The sequence below is a fragment of the Aythya ferina genome (genome assembly GCF_964211825.1).
Source record: "Aythya ferina genome assembly, chromosome: 6".
NCBI classification, from domain to species: Eukaryota; Metazoa; Chordata; class Aves; order Anseriformes; family Anatidae; genus Aythya; species Aythya ferina.
In genome coordinates this window covers 9,577,822-9,598,301 of record NC_140303.1, presented here as the reverse complement: position 1 = coordinate 9,598,301, position 20,480 = coordinate 9,577,822, and the positions used below count along the sequence as shown (strand labels likewise).

The window sequence follows — 20,480 nt, the reverse complement described above, 5'->3', positions numbered from 1 at the left end:
GAAAAACATCAGACACTTGTCAGGAGTTGGTGACCCACTGCGAGCTGACACCTGAAGTCTCCGAGCACTCCCCAGATCAGAGGACAGGTACATTCTGCTGCTGGCATGTGTAGCCCAGGTTACCAGGATTCACTTGGGAAACAGTAATTCCCAATCTTTGTCATAGGGTCTGTGTTCCTGCCAGCCTCTTAGCGGGAGTTACTTGGCAGTGAGTGTTTATTACCCAGCAAGGGGAGTTTTGCAGTGGTAAGTTTGTTTTTAGGCAGTTCTTACTTAAAGGCTTTTTTTACAGTGAAGGATGTTGGCAACACATAGCAGCTGAAGCAGTGCTAAGTACTTCTTGGCTTGCTGGATGAAGGTGAGTTGTGGCAGTGTTACCAGACACAGCAGGCATTAAATTCTGACTCGCAGAGCCCAGGTCCTTCGGTACATCTAGGGAAGGGCATCCCCGTGGTAGAACAGAAATCTGTGTCTGAGCAGTTGGCCCTCTGCTTACACAGGGACCCTTGGTACATTTGTCTTGCTTTTTTTCGCCTCTTGCATGGGCAGTGCACCCAAAGGACAGTCTCTTGAAAACACCTGACTGGTTTGTGTGGTCACCTTCATAGGCCCTTGTGAGAAGCAGATACTGCAGAGCTAGCAGGGAGGCATCAGATGCTAAGTACTTTATCAAAGTGCCGGGGTGACCCTTTACTCACGAGTCCCTGACTTTATTAAGTTTTTGCTATTACAGCTGTTGGTCCTGGGCAGTAATTGGAGGGTCAGAAACTCTCTTGGCGTGTCTCTGCTGCACAGCACATTTGTGCATCTCATCTTTGTTGGCCTAGCGAGGGTGTGGAGGAGCTGCAGAGCTGTATCCACATTACTGTGTCCTTACTGGTGATACCCTTATTATAAGCAGAGCCACAGCCTGCAGTTTCTCTCACCTCTTGGGGCTGCAGTGCAGTAAGCTGAGCCCTGGTCATTTTCTTCAGAGGTTAAAGGAGAACATCCCTGTCCTCTTGAGCACATTGGGAATAGGAGACTGCTGTAGCCTGTGTCCACTCAGCCCAGGAGGCTGGGACATGTCACATACACAGCTTGCTCAGGGTGGAGGCTCTAAAACTGCTGTAGGGGAGCACCTTGGGCTCAGCTGTCTTAAGGAACCACTGCGGTGTCTGGGTCAACTACAAAACAGAGATTGGATACAACCCCACAGCTGCCTCCCTGAGGAATTTCATGTGTAAGAGTGAATTTTCTCCTAAAAGCCCATGTAGCAGCTGTGCAGCTGTGCCTGTACATGGGACCAGAACTCGGAGACAAAATGCGGGCAGTATTGAAATGCTTGCCTTGTCTCTCATTACTTATGCTGCTTTATATATTTATGTAACATCTTTCATGGGAGGAACATGAAGTGCTTTGCAGACTTCTTATGTTCAGCACCAGCTCATCTAGATATCTGCATAATTTGAGGGAGGCAGGGAGACAACTCATACTTCTCGCAGCAGGTCAGGCAGGGGAGATGTTTGATGATGACAGTGGAACAATCTCTCCTTCTGGTGACACCTTAGGAACTCAACACCCACCCGGGACAGATAGCTTAGTTTTAAGGACGCTTAAACCTCAGTTCAGTGGTAACCCATTTATCTGTGCTTTGAAGGGGCTGAGAAAACACTCCTGAGATTTTAATTTAGGGTTGAAGGGGGTCTGGGCCCATCAGAATGGCTTCTCAGCCCAGTCAGTTATGCTTGGAAATGCCATAAGCTTATGAACTTGCTTCTCTTTTTTCTTTCTCCTCATTCCCCTTTATGAATCACACGTCACTGTGGAGTAGCCTGCATTTGTCCTGTAATTCTCATCTAAATTTTAGCCTCATCGTCTCTTTCCTTTCCTTTTTGCTTCTTGACTTTGTTTTGATGTGTTATGCCTTAGTATCTTTTTTATTTTGTGCGTTGGGCCATAGCTCAGCAAAGCAGTAAATCATGCTTTAGGAATCCTATTTCTGGATCGGATATACCGCAGCAGGTGCATGATGCAGAGCATAGACCTGGTACAGACTTTTCTTCCCCCAAAAAGTTTGTTCTTTTGATGCGTGTTTATACTGCCACAGGTAGCATGTGACCTCCTGTGGTTGGTAAGAAGCCAGCTCATGTTGATTTTGTGCTTCGGCTGAGTTGGGTGATGTGCAATCATACTCCTGTGTGTGAGCAGACAGAAGAGAGATACAGGATTAACCTGTGTGCAGAACATCACCGCTAATTTCTCATGGCAGAACCAGCTTGAGTTAGATGCCCAGGAGTCGTATTCATACTAGTTATCTTTCCATAGGAGTAATAATCCAGCTGTGCTGGCATCCTGTCTCCTAAGTCAAATACAGATAGGTTTGAGATAGCTTTTCTGTTCTCTGAACTATGTAGTCCAGAAGCCATTTAGCAAAGCCACTGCAGGACTCTGAGAAAAGGGATTATCAGTGGCTATGAACACACAGCTTTTACACTGCTCTTGTCACACAGCTTGGCATGCAGGCCTTGCAAAGTTTCACTGCCTGCTCCTGGCCAGGGCTATGTCATATGCTAGACAGAAGTTTTCTTTGTCTACCATTTACCAAAAAGGCCAACAACCCAGGCCAGGATACTACAGCAGTGGATCTCCCTCGCCAATTTACCTGAGTTCGCTGAACTCTGGACATTTTCAGAAAGCCTTGGCACCTAATCCGGTGGAAGAGCACATAGCAGAAGGTGCGAGTCCCCAGCTCAGTCTGCCAGCTTTGGACTGAAGTTGTTAGCATCCCTCGCTTCCCCTTGGCTGTGAGGATGGCCTTCAGACCCAGCTTCACAAGCAGACCTACATAACAAATCACACCTCTGCAGCTGAGTCAGTGTATTTCAGAGCAGTGTCAGTTTTTCCCTCCCACAGCTATCTCTGGAGTAACAGCTACTTAGATGATTCTGGTTGCTCATGACAACAAAGGGCACCGCGTTTTCCTTGAAAGCATATTTAGCCCCGGGTAAAATTATACTTCTTCCATGGGGTGAGCAGGGGGAAAGATGATCATTTCAAGCTTTCTGTAGTGATTCCTGTTATTAAGCTAGCCTCAAGTTATTAGGATGAAAAGAGGGCAGTCTCCAAGGCTGGAGATTAATGTCCGTGAGATTTGAGTTGGGCTTGAAATTTTCTTCTTCGCATTACCTGTTTGATGGATCTGCCATGTGTGCTGGCTTTGGTGGGTGGAAGTTATTATTGAAGAAAGTCTGTTCTTAATTTCTTTACGCTTGCTGAAGATGGGTTAAGATCAACATTCTCTCTGTGTAGAGAGAAAATAATGTTTATTGTTGAAATCGGCGAAAAGCCACACAAAGGAAGTGTTTACAGTATACCTGACTGCTAGTATTGATTGCTACAGTTCTTGGGGTAGGTGAATCTCTTTATACTTATTTTATTCAGTGGAATTGTCTTGCAAAATTAAATCTTGCATCTTGCAAAGCCATATGTATATGCTTAAACTTTAGTTAGTGATTCAACACACTTCAGTTCTTCTCTGGTAATTATCCCAAAGGGACTTTGCATTTAATGAAAGTACATACCTGCTTGAAATCTGTTGAATGAATACCCTTTTTCCTGAAATGAGCCTCATGGAAAGAGCTCTCAGGCGAGGCTCAGTCAGTTCAGAGAGTTGGACATCCCCTGAACTACAGCTGCAACCTTTGTAAGGAATCCAGAAGCATCCTCAGCTGGAGCGTGGGACTCTGAAAAGTCCAGGAAAGTGAAAGAAATCAAAAACCAGCATCTGAAACAGTCTGTACTTGCAGCTCTTAGCACTGCAAGCTGTACAAATGGAGGCTGCGCTCAAAAACTGCCCTCAGGAACTGGGAGACAAATGACAGCAGCAGAAAATAATGTTGGTGGTAAAGTAAGAAAACAGCAAATTGTGACCACATCTTAAAGGCAAGAGATCCTAGGGAACAGAGCCATAACTTCCCAGAAAAGCTTCATTGTGCTTTTTTAAAAAGTCCTTTCATTCTTTTATTTCCACCACTAACTCCATGTTGGTGATAGTCTTCTATAGATGCCTGCAGCACCAGAAGGCCTTGTATTTTATGAACCGATTTGATACTTCTTGCTTCAGCGCAGCACTTGGTAGGTCACAGAGCTGTCCCATCATGTTTTTTTCTCTCTTCCCTCAGATTTTTTTTTGACACACAGTCTCCTTTCCACTGTCCCACCTCAGTTTTTTGCCATTTACATATCACCTCATTTTCCAGGCTGTCATTTTTCTTGTGGAAAGAGCATGGCCGTGCCTGACTGTCCTGAAATGACTATACGTGATCTGTTTGTCCACAGTCCTGGAGACTTCACAAAGAGCCATAACAAAATCAGAAAATCTTTCTTCTCCTATAGCTCAGTTACTAACTCATTGTCTGTTCAACAAGGCAATTTCTGTTCTGTATTATTCCTAGCCAGCTCTGAGAGTAAGCCAGTGGGAAGAGAGCAGGATTCACCTCAGCTAGTTTTACTGCTGATTTTTTCCCCTGGCTATTATATAGAAAATTATCAAGGCTGCAGAGTGATAGGAGGGAAACTCTTAGTGGAGTTAAGCTCCCAGTGGCCATTTACATCTTTCCTGTCCACCTCCCTTCTTGGAACAAAGCTGCCTTCACTTAAAGCCTGTTTTTCTGCCCCTCAGCATTGCTATTAGTTTCCCTGCTGCAGTGTGAAACGTATAACACGTGGGCCAGCCAGGTCAGGTTAGTAATTGTGCAGGCAAGGACAAAAGACCTTTAGCACTAATTGAAGCCTTGGCAAAGGCATCTGTGTCTGTTTCTGAAAGGAGAATTTACATTTTCACAGTTGCATTATCACATGAATAGAAAGGATCTGGGTGTTTTTAATGCTACATATATCAGGTAAGGATTTGTATAGCACAGGTTTGTCATCATACATGACTCTGGCAGTGGGGTGCAGCTGAGGAAGATAAAAGGCTATTCCTTGTTCGTACTGCAATTCCAAAGGGGCGTCCTCAACTTAGCTATGTTTCAGCTGTTTGCAGTGGCTGCTTGACTTCTTAATAGCAGTAGGTGCTGATTCAGAGAGTGATTTCATGTTAAGGCATCCTAGCAGTAATTACATTTCTGGTGACATCTTCTGCAAGGAAACTTGTGTCATGACGGGGATGGGGAAGTACCGGCAATGGGTGGGTCATGGCTGATGGCTGCGGTTGTGCGAGATGAATTTGGCCTCAGAGGTAAGGGGACAATTGATCCCGAATGGCTTAACGCTCCATTTTTGCCTCTTGGTGGTTTCAACAAAAAAGTCCCGCTCTGCTGTGGACACTCTGATTAATCTACTGGTGTGACATTTATCACTGTCTGGACATGTTATACTTCAATAATTCTGAGATCTGCATAGCTCTAATTTGGACGTACCAAGTCGTGAGTGGAGCCGGAGAACCCCAGCCTCGCAGATCACACTGCAAATTGCACGGCATGGTGTGCTTTGGATCAGGCTGTAAAGTGTCATTTTTACAAACAGATCCCTTTTCATTGTCTGGGGCTAAGGTTACTTGTAACTCTCACAAAGTGTCCTGTTGGTATTTGATCATGGGCTTGCTGGGTGGTGGTGGCACCAGCTGTGTAATACGGATGGTATTTTTTCATTACCCTTTCAGTGTGTCATGTAAAAAGATTACAGATACGTATAGAGCATTTTTCCTGCTAGGTTTGAAAATGCCTTCAAATGATGATTCTTGTCACAGTATATGTTTTGACACTATTGCTGCGGTGAATACTGTAAGCTTTCTGGTTTTAGATTGTTTTCATTCTGCTTGTATAATTTCATTTATTGAAAACAATTATAGCTACACTTCTTCTCTTCCACCTACACCATCCACCTTTAGAGCTTGTTGGTAGGATAGCAGGAAAATCAAACATGTTCACAACAGGGTATTCCTAAGAGCATTTACATTTCTGCAGGTCATGGACCTGTAGAGGATTTTGTAGCTGTCAACTCTACACAGCTTGTTTTTGGCTTTGCAAATAACACAGGTGGGAAGAAGTCCCGAGAAGCTTGTTTGACAGAGGTGAAGTAAACTGTAAGGAAGATGATACACAGATATTTCTTCCCTCCTGCACAGAAGAAGAAAACCAGGTGTGGTATTGGTTAGGAACAGTATTCGGGTTGCTGATGAGAAATCTGTCTAGTTCATAACATCATATGATATTAGATTGAATAAATGTAGTTTTACTAAGGAAGTACTTAATAATAGTGTACGATTGAAATGAATGAGTAGAATAAACAGTAAAACATCTTAAAGTGTTACTCTACAGGTTTAAGACGTGCTCGACAATTAAGTATGTAAAGATGGTAAAATCAGGCTAAGAAGGCATGCTTAAGGGTTTGGTTGTTTAACTCTTTCAGTGAAGGATGTTTCTAGACACCTTATCATCCATTCCTGTCATCATTAGCTAAAGATAAAGAGGGTAAACCTTGGCAGAAGCCATCTATTTGAAAAAGAGTGAAGTACTGTTTCTTCTTTTCTGCCAGAAGAAATCTGCAATATCTTCGTATAATTTCAATGATGCTAGGTACAAATTAATTTATTAAAAATGTCAATTTTATTTGCTTCCAGTGTGCTCTGATATCAACAGAACTCTCTCATTAGATTCTCCAGGGTCTTGTGTCCTCATCAAGTTCTGCTCGCAAATACCATTCTACAAGTTCGGGCCTTTCATTTTCTTCCCCCTCATTTTGAGGCGTTTCTGAGAATTTTGACCAAATAAGGGTTTGGGAAGTTCTCTCAAGCCTTTGATGCTTTAGAGATACATCTGTTCATTCTAACAATGTGAGTTCTTTTCCAAACTAAGTAGAAAGGAAGTGTAAGCAGCACCTTGGACGTGCTGCACTGGGACAAGCTCTGTTTTTGCAGTGAAAGATGCCAGGCAGGGACGTGAGGCTGGGAGGCCGCTGTCCTCCACCTGCCTCACAAAGTACTTCTGAGCAGTGCTGATGCTGCCTTGAGGCATTTCTGGCTACTGCATGGCATCAGAGATGTGAAACCAGGACTCATACGAATTCTCATCTGGATTTTACGGGACCACTTTTGTGGTTGTCATTCCTCTGTTACACTGTGTTGTTGCTGTTTGACCGCGTGGTCTTTTTCTGGTTGGATTTCTTCAGCTGGCAATTGTTCTGCTAAGCCATTGGTGCCTCTGGTTTCATGATGTGGTGTTTGTATAACTCACCACTGTTTGACCCCTAAGATTTGTCCTTTTCCTACAGGTTTTAATTTGATGTCAAAAACCATTAAGCTTTCAAAGACGTAGAGTTGTGATGTTCTCAGAACAGAACCAGCCAAAAGCATTGATTTGCATTTGGCAAGAGGGAGTTTGCTTCAACAAGCAGTGCTTTTAAAAACAGTTCTGTTTGCTGTGTGCCAAAGAGCCCCCGTGTCCCCTTTCAGTGAAATAGTGTTTATGCCAAATGATCTCCCACACATTCTCAAATCTTTCAGTGGTGTTTGCATTGAAATATTTCACCTAAATGCCAGAGCAGTTCAGAACTCCACTTGATGCTTTTCATAAAGACATCCACGGCCTGTCAGAACGGGCTGCATTCTGGCCTGGTGACCATGAACAGCGGCTTACTCATATGCACTGTCCTTCTAACATCTAGAGGGATAGGGATGTGTGAGCTTCTTTCGTTGCTAGAGGGAATAAAATCTGGCCCATGACACTGAGTAATCTGGTTATTTTAATCACTGCCTGTGACTTTCTGAATTATCATCTGTATTACGGGCTAATATGATCTCTCTGGTATTCAACAAGGACTTTTTTAAAATTACCATATATATTATACAGAGCTAATATATTAAGAGATACCTTAAGGGTAATTATCAAGTGTGTAATTTCATCTGTAGGTTCTTATAATGATGGTTAATGTCATAAATGCCTTTTAATAAAATAACAGGCTTGTAACCCTACCTGACTATCCTTTATGTGTCATATAATTAGTAAGACCAAGCTGCGGTGCTCAACTGTGTGCCATACTGACAGTACGTGGCTTGTCTTTCATCACAGTAAGAAAAAGGTTAAGGCCAGGCATATTTCCTTAGACGTACAGGCAGCTGGATGGGCTTGTTAACGAAAGTACTTGTACCTGAACGTATATGCTCAAAAAAAAAAAAAAAAGAAAAAACAAACATCTGTTGATCTAGTGATTTACCATACTACTACATGCAAAAGTAAAAGGAAGTAAAAAAGGCAAGTAGATTGCAACCCTTGGACAAGAAATTGTTTTCCTTATAATCCACTTTGAGTACTGAAAATTTGTGTCCAGCTCAAAATATTTGGTAAGAAGCTTTGTCTTGAATTGAGGGTACTTGCCTGGAACTTGGAAGATCTGGGATTATCTCCCAGTCTGGCCAAATTTCCCTGGGGCTTTGGCTAAGTCACTTAATCTTTCTGGTCTTCAGATTTCCTGTCTGAAAACTAGGGGCTGTAATACTTAGTTCCTTTGTCTCACCTTCTCAGGTTCTAAACTTGATTGAGTAAGATACCAGTGGCTGTTTTTTGATTGTTTTGTTAGTTTTTGGCAATTACCATAAAATTGTTCAAATCGGAAGGAACCTAGAGTCGTGTGATCTCACCTCCTGCTCAGAGCAAGGGCAATGCTGAATTTCTCTTTGTTACTTAATCACTGTGACCAAAAAAAAAAAAAAAAAGAAAAAAGTAAGATTATTTTACTGTTCTTTGTCCTTCAGGGAATGATGTACCTGGAAGAGAGGAGACTTGTGCACCGGGACTTGGCAGCCCGTAACGTCTTGGTGAAATCACCAAACCACGTGAAGATCACTGACTTTGGCCTGGCAAGACTTCTGGAAGGGGATGAGAAGGAATATAATGCTGATGGAGGGAAGGTGAGGATTTTCCTTGTCTGGAATTAAACGTATGCCACTGTTACAAATCTGCTGAAGTTACTTGTTAGGACAGTGTATCTTTAGCAGACTGTATCTTTGTAAGGAAGTCTGACAGTGACTTAGCAAAGCCCTGTCTTCTGGCAGTGAACTGTACGTGTGAAATCTGCTCATTTTTCCTCAGTAAGCTTCTCCAGGTCCAGAAATAAAATTGTCAGAACAGTTTCCACACCCTGAATTAGCTTTTGCTCCTAAGTTCCATTTTGTATCTTGTCCTAAAGACTTCTGAAGTCAGTTCAGTGAGTGACTGATGTTCTAGGGCACTTCTGCCAAGTCCCTTTCTTTGGTCAGTATGGACTTCAACAACTTGCAGTCCCAGGTTCCCAGACAGGTTATTTTACAGAAAACAAATAGAAAGGCCACAGCCCATGCTTGTTTTTGTAGCATATGAGAATTACATCTGCTTAGCAAAGAGCCACCCCTTCTGTCACCATGGAAGAGCCTGTGGATGCTGTTTCTCACATCCAAGTTCAAGTCTGCAATACCATGCTGGATGCCAGGCTACTAAAAAGCTTTCCTCAGGATACTTTTGAAACCAGGTATTTGCCCATATTACTTTTCTGCATACAGCAGAAAATTTGTGAAATTCCACAAATCAACCTGTCACAAAATCCCAAGGGGTTCTGCCTCTCCTGTCGTTCCTTTTCCCCAGTGTTCATTTTGCTTTTTATGTACTTTCTATCTGTGTTTTTCTGTGCTCATTTATGCCCTTGTGTGAGAAAAACAGCTGTTGCCAGTTCATGCTTTTTTTCCTGGCTGGGCTGCTGCCTTATTTGTGTGGCTGCTGCCCCTGGCAGCTGTTGCATGGGTTACATCAGCACTTCAGTCAACAAGGAGAGGTTGAGAGGAGTCACCAGTGCTTCCCCATTTCCCCCAGTAAAGAGACCTCCTGGCAAGGAAGGTGGAGTTCTGGCATTCTTCCCTGATGCTTTCAGTTCTCTCATCCCCTCTTCAGTAACCCTTCTGCCTCTTCTCTGTCTCTTGCCTCCATCAGGCAGTGAATGACAGAAAATGAGCAGGTCCTTCCAAACCAGCTGTTCCCTGACAGCTGTTAGATCCTGTCCTGGACTTGTGAGACCAGTCACGCTGCTGGGTGTTCTGGAGCTGGATTTACACATCAGATGTTTCACTTCCCAGTTCCACAGAAACATGCTGTTAGATCCAGAAAACACTTGCAGTTTAACATTGTCTTGTAAGCATACTAAGAGAGATTCGGCTCAGTTTCCATTCTTGGAGATTTTTCCGACTAGACTGGCTAAAGCCCTGAGTAACTTGGTCTGATCTCATTGCTGACCCTGCTCTGATCCTGAGGTTCAACACTTCCTGAGGTCCCTTCCAGGCCAAGTTATCCCGTGATGAACAATGCAGCTTTGCTTTTTCTAACACTTGTTCCAGTTTAAAACAACCCAACCATGTTTAATGGGAATGAAAGCAGTACGCTTCTGTGGAACTTGGTGGAGGAGGATGAACTGTCTTTACAAGTGCTGAGCCACCATTTAATAGAGCGCTATTTTTGCCATAACTGTATAGGTTATGTTCATTAGTCAACTTCATGGAAGGTGTTTTCATAAGGGTTTGAACGAAGACACATCCTCTGCTTTTACACCCACCATCTGTTCAGATTTTGCATGCAGTTACATCTCTCTTCAATTTATTCCACTACATGTTGCATAGCTCCAAATCAGAGGGGACCTGTACAGGTCCATGCCAGGTAAGATTCACTTAAGCGTCCGTCTATTAGAAATAACTGGACTTCAAGACTGAGCCTCAAAGGCCCAGGTCAGAAATAGAACACACCAGGAATTTCATTTTAACACAAACTCCAGAGGGAGAACCCTAATTTCAAACCAGGGTTTGCATTTGCCTACACACCCTTTCCTATCAGGAAAGAGATAAGCTCCCCCCAGTGATGATTCACAGCCAGAGGCTATCTTGGGACTTCTGACTTGTTTTCTAGAGCAACAGTTCTCACTGCAGTAATGATACAGACAATTGGGAAGGCTAAGTTCCTAATGAATATTACAAGTTAGAAATTAAGCACAGTAAATCCTCCCTATTGCCTGTTTACCCTGATGATGATTATGTGGACTGTGAAGTATTATGGACGTTGCATTATTAACTAGCCTCATTAGAGAGCAATCAAGATAGCAGAGCCAGGTTTTGCAAACTGTTGGGCAGAAGAGCTTCTGTGTTCTACCTTCTGCTGCGCTTTTTAAGGGGATTGGATGGAATTTTTACATAGGTCCCAACTTTACACAGGCATGATGAAAAAGCGAGTTGTTCTCTACCTGAATCAATGAAATTCAGATGGTGTGAAAAGTTCTGCAGGTAACTGGCTTGCATTTCTCACCTCTGTATGTTCACTGAGTCAAAGTCCATTCTAGAGCCCAGGGACGACCACTTCCTCTGCTGTTGGGGTAGTGCTGTTTTTTTTCTAAGCTTGCACTTGAAAGAAAAAATGGGGAGAAAGCTGTTATGTATGTACACGATCCAGCTTTATTGTTTTAATATTGTATTTCTAAGCTTGCATTTTTCTTGTCTTTTCCTAGATGCCAATTAAGTGGATGGCTCTGGAGTGTATACACTACAGGAAATTTACCCATCAGAGCGATGTTTGGAGCTACGGTAAACCTTCACATGATTAGTTTAAATATGTGTATCTTGCAGTGTGTTAAACCAATCTGTGTTACTGTGTTATAGATAGCCTTTTTTCTCCCAGAAAGAAGAGTTAATTCTAGTAGTTTTTACTTTTTTTTTTTTTCTTTTTTTTTTTTTTAAATAATGTGTAACTCTAAACAGCAATTGTTACTTGTCTCCTACCTTACTTCCCTGCTCACAAAAATACATTATCATGATGTCCCTGCTGGGATGACTGCCGTAAGGTCTGGACTGGTAGAAATTTGGATGATTATTATGACAGAAGAAGGCTTCTTTCAGCTTAGCCACAGATTCATAAAAATACAGCTGCAGGTCATAATTTCCAGCAGTCCTTTGAAAATCTTAACTATAAAAGTCATGAATGTCAAAAAAATATTTTCAGACTTATGGGAATTTCTGTACCTACAGTCAGATAAAAGGGAATTTGCCATAATACAGAGCAAATATAGTAAGAGAAAGAAGAGAAAGAGACAGTATCTCCAAGCTAACTAAAACACGCATGGGTTTAATTTCACAGATAACTTTGGAATTGGTTAGTCAGGTCAGTTCATGTGAACTCCACACACACAAAAATAACATTTGAGAATTAGATGTTCATTTAATGTTGGAAACGGTGTTATCCTGATGAACTTCTATGCCGTATGTGTTTAGCTCCCTGCCTGTTTATTTCACACAGGTATTACTAATAAAATCTTATATACCTTTGTAAGTGGAATGTATCTGGGGCTTACAGACTCCTATTTGCATTTCTTGTTGCCATATCATTTTGAAACAAAAAGCCATGCAACTCCTCTATTCATTACTCACTTCTACCTGTGGGTAGCAGCAAAAGACACTGTTTGCTGTGACTGAGTAGCTGCCCTCTTCTATTCAGCTAAGAAAAATATATGAGAATTAAATTGATCATGTAAAGCTGCTGTTTCTACTCAAATTCTGCACAACCTATATCACTTAAGAAAAAATACGCCTCCATTTATGAAATTCATTTTAAATGCAGGAAGCCTAGAATATTTATAATCAGAAAGGACAAAACCAAAAAGACTTGACAAGTTACAGTTATTGAACATCAGCAAAGAGGTGAATGAGGCTGAACTAAATACGTGTTTTATACATAATGTATTTTTGCCCACTGCTTTTCACATTAGTATGACAGCTGTCAAAATATGGCTACTGATCTGGAGGCTTGTTTTAAATGACCTTTGCAATAAAATAAGAGCAAAACCAAAGAAACAGGTGTGAAAGAAGCATTTTCAATATTTAAGATTCTGTTTGGTGACAAATTGTTGCTTATGATATATGACCTTTATTTCCAGCTATGATGCCAAAACCAATCCTATGGCTATTCAAAAAGAGAATCTTGGTTTTGAAGCACAGCAGTATCATAACTCAAATCCATAAGGTGTTTTAAGGAAAAATAATAATACAAGTGGCTGTGAATGACTTAGAAGGCAAAGACAATGACATAACACTATGATGCTCTGAGTTAGGGAACATCTTTGTTTTTTTTTCCCTTGAAAATAACAGAGTACATCAGCTATTCATTTGCCTTTTTGATATGATAAAAGAGCAAGATACATTATTTTAATATTGCATCCATTTACTTTCCCAATGTTTATTTGTCTTAGACCCTTCTGTTGTGCCTCATATCTATCATGCTGCTTTTTATGCCAATAAAAATGAGGGAAGTTGCTTTTGTAGCCTAACAGTAAGTGCCATTTCACCATTTTCTGGAGCTTGTTAAATGGCAAACCAAACTTTGAGTATTTTCACAGGCCCTGGTAATGAAGAGATTGCAGTCCAGAACTGGGCCACAATACCGAGCTGTAAGAAATTGTGTAGCAATCTGAGTAGTATGACTTCAAATATTATCACTCTTCTGTCTAGGAGTCACTATCTGGGAGCTTATGACCTTTGGTGGAAAGCCATACGATGGGATCCCAACTCGAGAGATCCCTGACCTCTTGGAGAAGGGAGAGCGGTTGCCCCAGCCTCCAATCTGCACTATTGACGTTTATATGGTGATGGTGAAATGTAAGTAATTGTAGTTTTTAATATCCATGCTCAGTGCGAGAAGAATGCTATTTTAGAATATTTGCATCTATATTTTCTGACAGTGCTGGGTAATAGTGCAAGCTGTTTCAAAACAAAAGCTTCCCAAGATACTGTAAATTCCATTTAAATAGTGTGTACACATATTTTGCAGTTGCAAAATACAAGAATTCAGCCATGAAGGGTTGAGTTAGCTTCTTATTACTGTCAAATGCTATCTCAAATTCTTGCTGTGAAGTCAAAATTGTGTCATTGTTATTGTAAACCCTTGTCATTTCCATGACAATTGATTTTGATGTTAAAAAAGATAGTATTAAACATAATTATGGTACATGGATACTAAGCCAGTGAAGGTTGGGAGGAGAAATGCTAGTTCCAAATACTGAGGAAAGAAAGCATGAATGTTTTATTGTTAGTAAAGAATTGATGATTGTAATAGTAATAATAAAAAGCAAAATTAATATAAGGAATGATACAGAAAGAAGATTTGTCATTCTTAGTCCAGTATAATAATTTATGAATATTTTTACTTCAGCAAAAAAGGAAACCAACTTGTAGTTGGTTTCTTCCTACCCTTTTTATCTTCAAGATACCTACACTAGTGACTATATTCTCTAAGGCTATGCTTCTAATTTAAAAAGAATTAGGGACATCTCTCTGGTGTTTCTGACTTAATTTAAGTGAGATTAATGTACAGCTATCTCATCCATCTTCTATGGACCTTTCCCTTTTGCCTTGTACACAAAAACACAAAGAAAATAACACTAACAGAGGTAAATAAGCTTTTTCTGAATACAGCTAGAGTTGCTAGCAGTTCATGAAGCTGGTAGTGTGAACGCCCTCATGCATTCAGGAGTTTGCATTTGGAATGTGCAGTACTTCATCTCTTTTTTTCCTACCCCAACCCTTTGTTAAAGTATTGAGCTCTACACTGCTTAGTAGTGGTGAAGAATTTGAACACCACATCTATAGTATGGGCTGGTTCAGTTCTGGACATGTCGAAGTTTAAGACAGTGAAGAACTGCCCATACCCTATGTTCTACCCTGTTCTCAGGGTAGTTTGAAGACTGGGGAATAACGTGACTCCATCAAACACTTAAGTAGAGTACTGTGGGGGAATTTTCAGTGTGGTTTAATGTAATTCGGGCTCTGCATACCAAAAATGGGCCAGATTTGAATCACCAGCACTGCCTGGTGCCTGCCAATCCCCTTGGGTTCCTACAGCCAGGTAGTTGTGATAGGGAGGTAGAGAGGGATTTTCTTTTCAACATCAGCTACCCATTCTGTTACATACTGATACAAGGACAGGAGACGTTTGGTAACCTCCAATGTTACTTAGAAAAGAGTTGTTTGTATTAGTTAATAGATCAGTTCTCCTTCATATCACATTCCTACCCTAAAGACAATTCTGTGAGTCTTACTAAAGAAACCAAATAATTAAACCATGTCTTGGTGACTTCGGGATGGAGACTAGTACACCGGTACTTTCCTGTTACTTATGAATAAATGCTGCAGAACCATGCATACAACAATTAGCAGTCTCGACATGTTCAGGTAGATCTGGGAAACAGAGAGGAAAGGTGCTTGAATTATCACAGACCTTTTAACATAAGTGCATGCAGGTAGGGAAATCACCAGAACAGTACAAGGGGTTCATGTTGGTCAAGTGCAAATATACTGAAGCTGGTGGGATTTCTAATGAGTATGAGGTTATTCTCAGAGAACAAAAGAAGTCCTAGCAGACTGACTGTTCTGGAAGATGGAAAGTCCCAGCTAGATGTACAGGCTTAGTCCTGTAATGCATGTGTGGAGTTCTTTATAATAGCTTTTGTTGTTGTTGTTGCTTTGATCGCTTCTTCAGTTAAAGGCTATGAAGGAGATAAGGCCTGCTTCATTTTGCCTCCCTGACAAATGAGAACGCGTTCTTGGGGAGTTGCTGAGAGAATCTTCCCTTAGAAAAAGCTGACGCTGAGATAAACTAGTTGCTAGTAGTGACTGCCTATGCTACTTGCTTGTTTTGCAGAAAACACTTGAAGGGATTGAGAACTGTTGTTCCTAATGAATGTTTGTGGGAGAACGAAGGAGCAGAGAATCACCCTTGCACAATTAAAATAGCTTCTAATGCTTTGTGTGAGGTCTGTGTTAATGATGCAGATACATGAATGCAGAATTAACTGAAAGGCAGGATGGGAAGTCAGTCGTCCTGTAGAACTGTCAAACAGCTCTTTGTAACGTAAACCACTGTGGAACAGTAGTTCAGTTAAAAGAAATCTGTTTAGCAGTGACTTTGTAATAAACCCACTAGGCTCAGATGAGATCGGAGATTAATTATATTACAGATAAGGCAGATCCATAATAAAAGATGGTCAGAATTGCCATCTAAACGGCCAAATACAAAAAATTACAAGGCCTTGTTACTGACTCTATTTTTTGGGATGGGGAACAGGAACTCAGAGCAAATTACGAAACCCTTGCAGTGTGGAACATCCAGTCTCCTCTGGCCGGGACCAGATGTTTTCACTTCAGAGGTGTCAGAGTTCCATCTTTCTGGTTTTCCCAGGCTCCTTATTGCATTTTTTCTCTAGGCAAGAACTATCAAGGACATCATTTCACTTCAAACTTGTGCATTTTTAAAAACTTAATGCTTTTTTTTCTTTGACAAGTAACCGCTTACTTTGTTGTCTTTGATCTGTCCCCAGGCTGGATGATTGATGCTGACAGTCGGCCTAAATTCAAGGAGCTGGCTGCTGAATTCTCTAGAATGGCTCGAGACCCTCAAAGGTACCTGGTAATTCAGGTAAGCAACATTAGGGGAAAAGAAAAAAAAATCTGCCTATCAAACCAGGTTATTAAGGGGATCGCCTTTGAATTTCGGGAGTTCAGAATGCTCTTGAACTTAAATCAAACGCCGTGACTGTAGTACTATACAGTAGTAAAGTAGAATAGCCAGTGTCTGTATCTCAGAAGTTAGGAGAAACACCAGAGACAAAAGCGTGAAATCAGTTTGACACAGGTACTCTCACACTCATATCACCTCCACATCATGGAGTACAGTGTGGAGGGAAGTCCAGCTGGTTCTTAGCTTCACACTGAGGTAAGATTTCCTAGCTGAAGATTCTCCAGAAGCACAGGCTGCCACTTGCATGCCTCCTGACTGCTCCTGGGACTAGTGGTAGTCTCATCACATAGTGTTTCATTTCACTGTGTAGGCATGCTAGCCTGCACGAGGTGTATTACTGCACAGCGCCAACATATGCTACTCTCCTGCAACTTGAGAAGTAAAATACATTTGGAAAGCACAATGCTGGTCAAGAAGGATTACGGTGCTTTATTTCTCCCGTGGTATTCCCCACTGTGCTAAATTGTAGGTTCAGCTGTTATGAGTGACTCTGAAAAAATCAGTCTGATTTAAATACTTCATTAAATAGGACACATTTCCCCATTCAAAATCTCTTTTCCCTGCCTCCCTTTCCTCTGCCCTTCCCTCCCTTGTTACAACTACACATAGTCTAGTGGGTATTCCTTCCCGCTAGGCTTCTTCTCCAGTGATCCTTGCAGACAGTATGGGCCATGTACATCCTGAAGAGAAACCGGGGTAGCTCCACTGCACTGGTATCTCTGCCATTGTGATTCCCCCTTCCCTCCAGAGGCCATCAAGAATGATGAGCTTGCTGTTGAGCTTTTAAACAGGTCTGTATGAATGCTGTAGTGCAGCCATGACTCCCTGCTGAATTCACACGTGGTAGAGTAATTCTTGAGGAGGGGGAGGCCACTCTTGATCCATGCAGTTAAATTTAGTATCATTTCTATGGGCAGTTAGGCGTTTAGGGCATGAGCTGCCTTTTCTGATGGTTTTTGGCACTGAGCAAAGCACAGCCATGATTTGCCTCTCTGGCTTGTAAATGCCGTTTCAGTAAAAAATACTTATTGTTGTTGCTGCTGTTGTTACCCAGTTTGATTTTTATTGCTTTCAGCTCTGTTACGTTCCGCAGAACTTTCCATATGGATGAGAGGGAAATTTAGCCCACCAAGTCCCTAAAAATACAAATGAAAATAAAGCAAACATCCAAACACAGCAGTTGCCATGTTATTTTCCCCAACATGCAAGCCTAAATAGCTGAGATATTTCACAAAATACATCAGACCTTGACAGAATTTGGGTCAGAAACTGAGTTTGTATGGGAAAAGGAAGAAATAAAAGCTTAGTCACAAGAATGCCAAAAGAAATAAAAGAAAAGAAAAGAAAAACGTAAAAAGGCTTTGCTTGATTTATGCACTTATTCCCTTTCTGTCATCATACTCCCAGTAAAAAAATCAAATGACGTGGATGTGGTACTTTAGAACAAATAAAACAGCATGTGCAGTCCCTGCAGCCTGGCTGCTAGGGTATGAAGAAGGCCTAAGTTCCCTGTTGGGAAATTAATCCATCTCTTTGCTGTTTTCCTCTCTCCATACAACCTATTCAGGGAGATGATCGTATGAAACTACCAAGCCCAAATGACAGTAAGTTCTTTCAAAACCTTCTCGATGAAGAAGACCTGGAAGATATGATGGATGCTGAAGAGTATCTTGTTCCTCAAGCCTTCAATATCCCTCCTCCCATCTACACTTCCAGGACAAGAATTGATTCCAACAGGGTAAGAGCAAGCTCTGACAGAAAATACTGGTTATTATAAAAGCACAGGTGGAGATTTAAGTACACTAATCAAACACAGGTGAGAGTTGCCTTGGGAATTACAAGCTTCCATTGTAAGGAGAGTGACTATAAAAATGTTGTCACTGGGTTCCCTGTTCATTGTGCCCAAGTGAATTTTGAATTAATAGCTCAGCCTTGAGTGAACAAAGGCTCGACTTGAACTGCCTGTCCTGAAAGCACAGCTGAAGCTTTTGAAGTCAGGCAGTGTTGTTTCTCAGTTGTGTACCATCCTGGGCAGGAAGAACATAGCTCTCATTCTCTGTCCCTGCAATCCTTTCGTCTTGACAGGGTTGGCACTGATGTAACTGAGGGCAGCTGGAATATATAGATAATGCTGCTTTTGTGTCTCAAGCCAGATTTCAGACCCAGCCCCTTTCCCTGTTATATGTGATGCTTTCAGGGCCCGCCTTCACAAGCATGGGTTTTGGCTGAGCATATCAGAGATTTTGGCATGTTGATCTTTGTAACATCCCTGTTAGGGAAGGAAATGATATTCATTTTACAGGAACAACTGAGGCACAGAGAGGATTCAGGTGGAATTCAGCTTGTTTAACTGTAACCATCAAAAAGATTGAGATACAATCTAAGCTCTTCACCTGAACATTCAGGGGGTGATGATTTCTGCCCGCTTTGGACATTTACAGTGGGATAAGTCACATTCTGGAGGTGTCTCTCTCTATCCGCTGACCGCTGACAGCTCCAGAACAGTCTCAGACCTGGTGCACGAGGTCTGGTGAAATGAACTCTGCCATAAATGCCTCAGCACAGGAGGAGCCCTGCTGTATGTGGGACCCGAGTGCAGGTTTCCTGAATTCCTTTTCACTCTAGAGTTCCCTGTCTGCAGCTCTGACCTCTGCGCAGTGCTGCATTTGGCTCTGGCCTTTTAATAGTTTATAGTTAGTAGATGCCCCCCCTTCTCACAAAAATAAGAAATGGTGAAATGTCATTGCTGATGCCACGACATTTGCACAAGCATCAGATGTATTCAGTAATTAGGGACTTCCCTTGTTGGGTTGGATTTTTCACTCCACTCTGCTTTTAGTGGAAAGTCCCATTTTGAACCACTAAGTGCAGTCTCATTGAAATGCTGGTATTTATTCCGTATGGGTTAGAATTCTATCAAACATTTATCCATAGTGTAGATAGTTCCAAATTCACACCCTGGTCTGAATCCAACCCAAACCATCATGCATTGATTACACCACGTGTGGAAGGGAGGAGGTAAGTGATGGAGCAAAGAGTGCTGGAACCAGGTCAGTTTTCATGTCCTAACTGTACGCTGCATGATGCTATTTCATCTCTCCTGAGTAAATTATTCTGGAATAAGGAAGACAAAACCTAGCCTTAAACAATATCCGATAAATTCAGAAGGAAATTGCTACTGTTTTTAAAGGCAAGGAGACTCGAGGAGGCTGGGTTGTAGTCCCAATGGCTAAGCTGGATTCACCCAGTGCATTTCCTGCATCACTAGACAGCAGTGCAGAGGGGAATGATGCATGATTTAGCAATAAACAAGAAACTTTCCATTTATTGCAACGAGAGTTTTTAGGGCTGACGCTCATCTGAAGTAAGTCAGTTTTACTTCACCTGTCTCTGGAGAGGTTCTGTTTCCTTTGCTGCCAGCTTCTGAGAAAAGGAGGAAATGGCAATAGTTACCTTCAAAAGTTGCTCACTTGTATACCGCTGTGGATCACTGTAACTTTGTTTTACACAGCCAACACTTAGACCAACACAGGGTAGCCAACACTCCCACTGAGAAATTCATGGCAAGCAAACCCAGAAATGTATTACTATTATTGTGCAAAAATTTAAATAACTTTCTCACAGCCTCTGCCCAACTTGCAGCCACACTGCTTTCACACGTGATCCCCCTGAAGTCAGCAGAACTGCAGAAGGAGACCCCACGCCTTCATTTTGTTACACAGAGAGGCTCCATCACATTCTTGATGTGATGTCTCTTCTCTGCAGCTCGCAATTTCCCATCTTGGTTTGAGACTGTGATCTTGTCCCACTTAGTCAGTGGGAGCTTTGCTTTGCAGTTCAATTTAATGACAGTAGCAAGTCTGTATCCTGCTTTCAGTAGCTCCTACTGCTGGGAATTTTTCTCTGGAATCATATGACAATCTAACA

General features: G+C 41.8%; 2 protein-coding genes across 11 annotated transcripts in view; one reads left to right on the top strand and one right to left on the bottom strand.

Moving 5' to 3' along the window:
* LOC311439266 (uncharacterized protein) overlaps nt 1-20,480 on the bottom strand; it is a 218,497-nt gene that overhangs the window by 2,407 nt on the left and 195,610 nt on the right. Inside the window, exons 4-5 of one of the 4 annotated variants that reach the window (XM_084524758.1) lie at nt 11,298-11,392; nt 2,959-3,283 (exon numbers count right to left, since the gene is read on the bottom strand). In XM_084524758.1, coding sequence (XP_084380884.1) covers nt 3,217-3,283; nt 11,298-11,392 — 162 coding nt within the window. In that variant the 3' untranslated portion in view covers nt 2,959-3,216. Of the gene's footprint in view, nt 1-2,958; nt 3,284-6,638; nt 8,144-9,555; nt 10,077-11,297; nt 11,393-20,480 lie in introns of those variants that run through there. The other 3 variants (XM_084524760.1, XM_084524762.1, XM_084524759.1) reach the window with 3 other exon arrangements.
* The window catches only part of ERBB4 (erb-b2 receptor tyrosine kinase 4), a 590,714-nt gene that overhangs the window by 546,510 nt on the left and 23,724 nt on the right, over nt 1-20,480 (top strand). For all 7 annotated transcript variants that reach the window (XM_084524744.1, XM_084524743.1, XM_084524742.1 and 4 more), the window contains 5 exons: nt 8,735-8,890; nt 11,497-11,572; nt 13,490-13,636; nt 16,354-16,451; nt 18,121-18,291. In XM_084524744.1, coding sequence (XP_084380870.1) covers nt 8,735-8,890; nt 11,497-11,572; nt 13,490-13,636; nt 16,354-16,451; nt 18,121-18,291 — 648 coding nt within the window. The remainder of the gene's footprint in view (nt 1-8,734; nt 8,891-11,496; nt 11,573-13,489; nt 13,637-16,353; nt 16,452-18,120; nt 18,292-20,480) is intronic.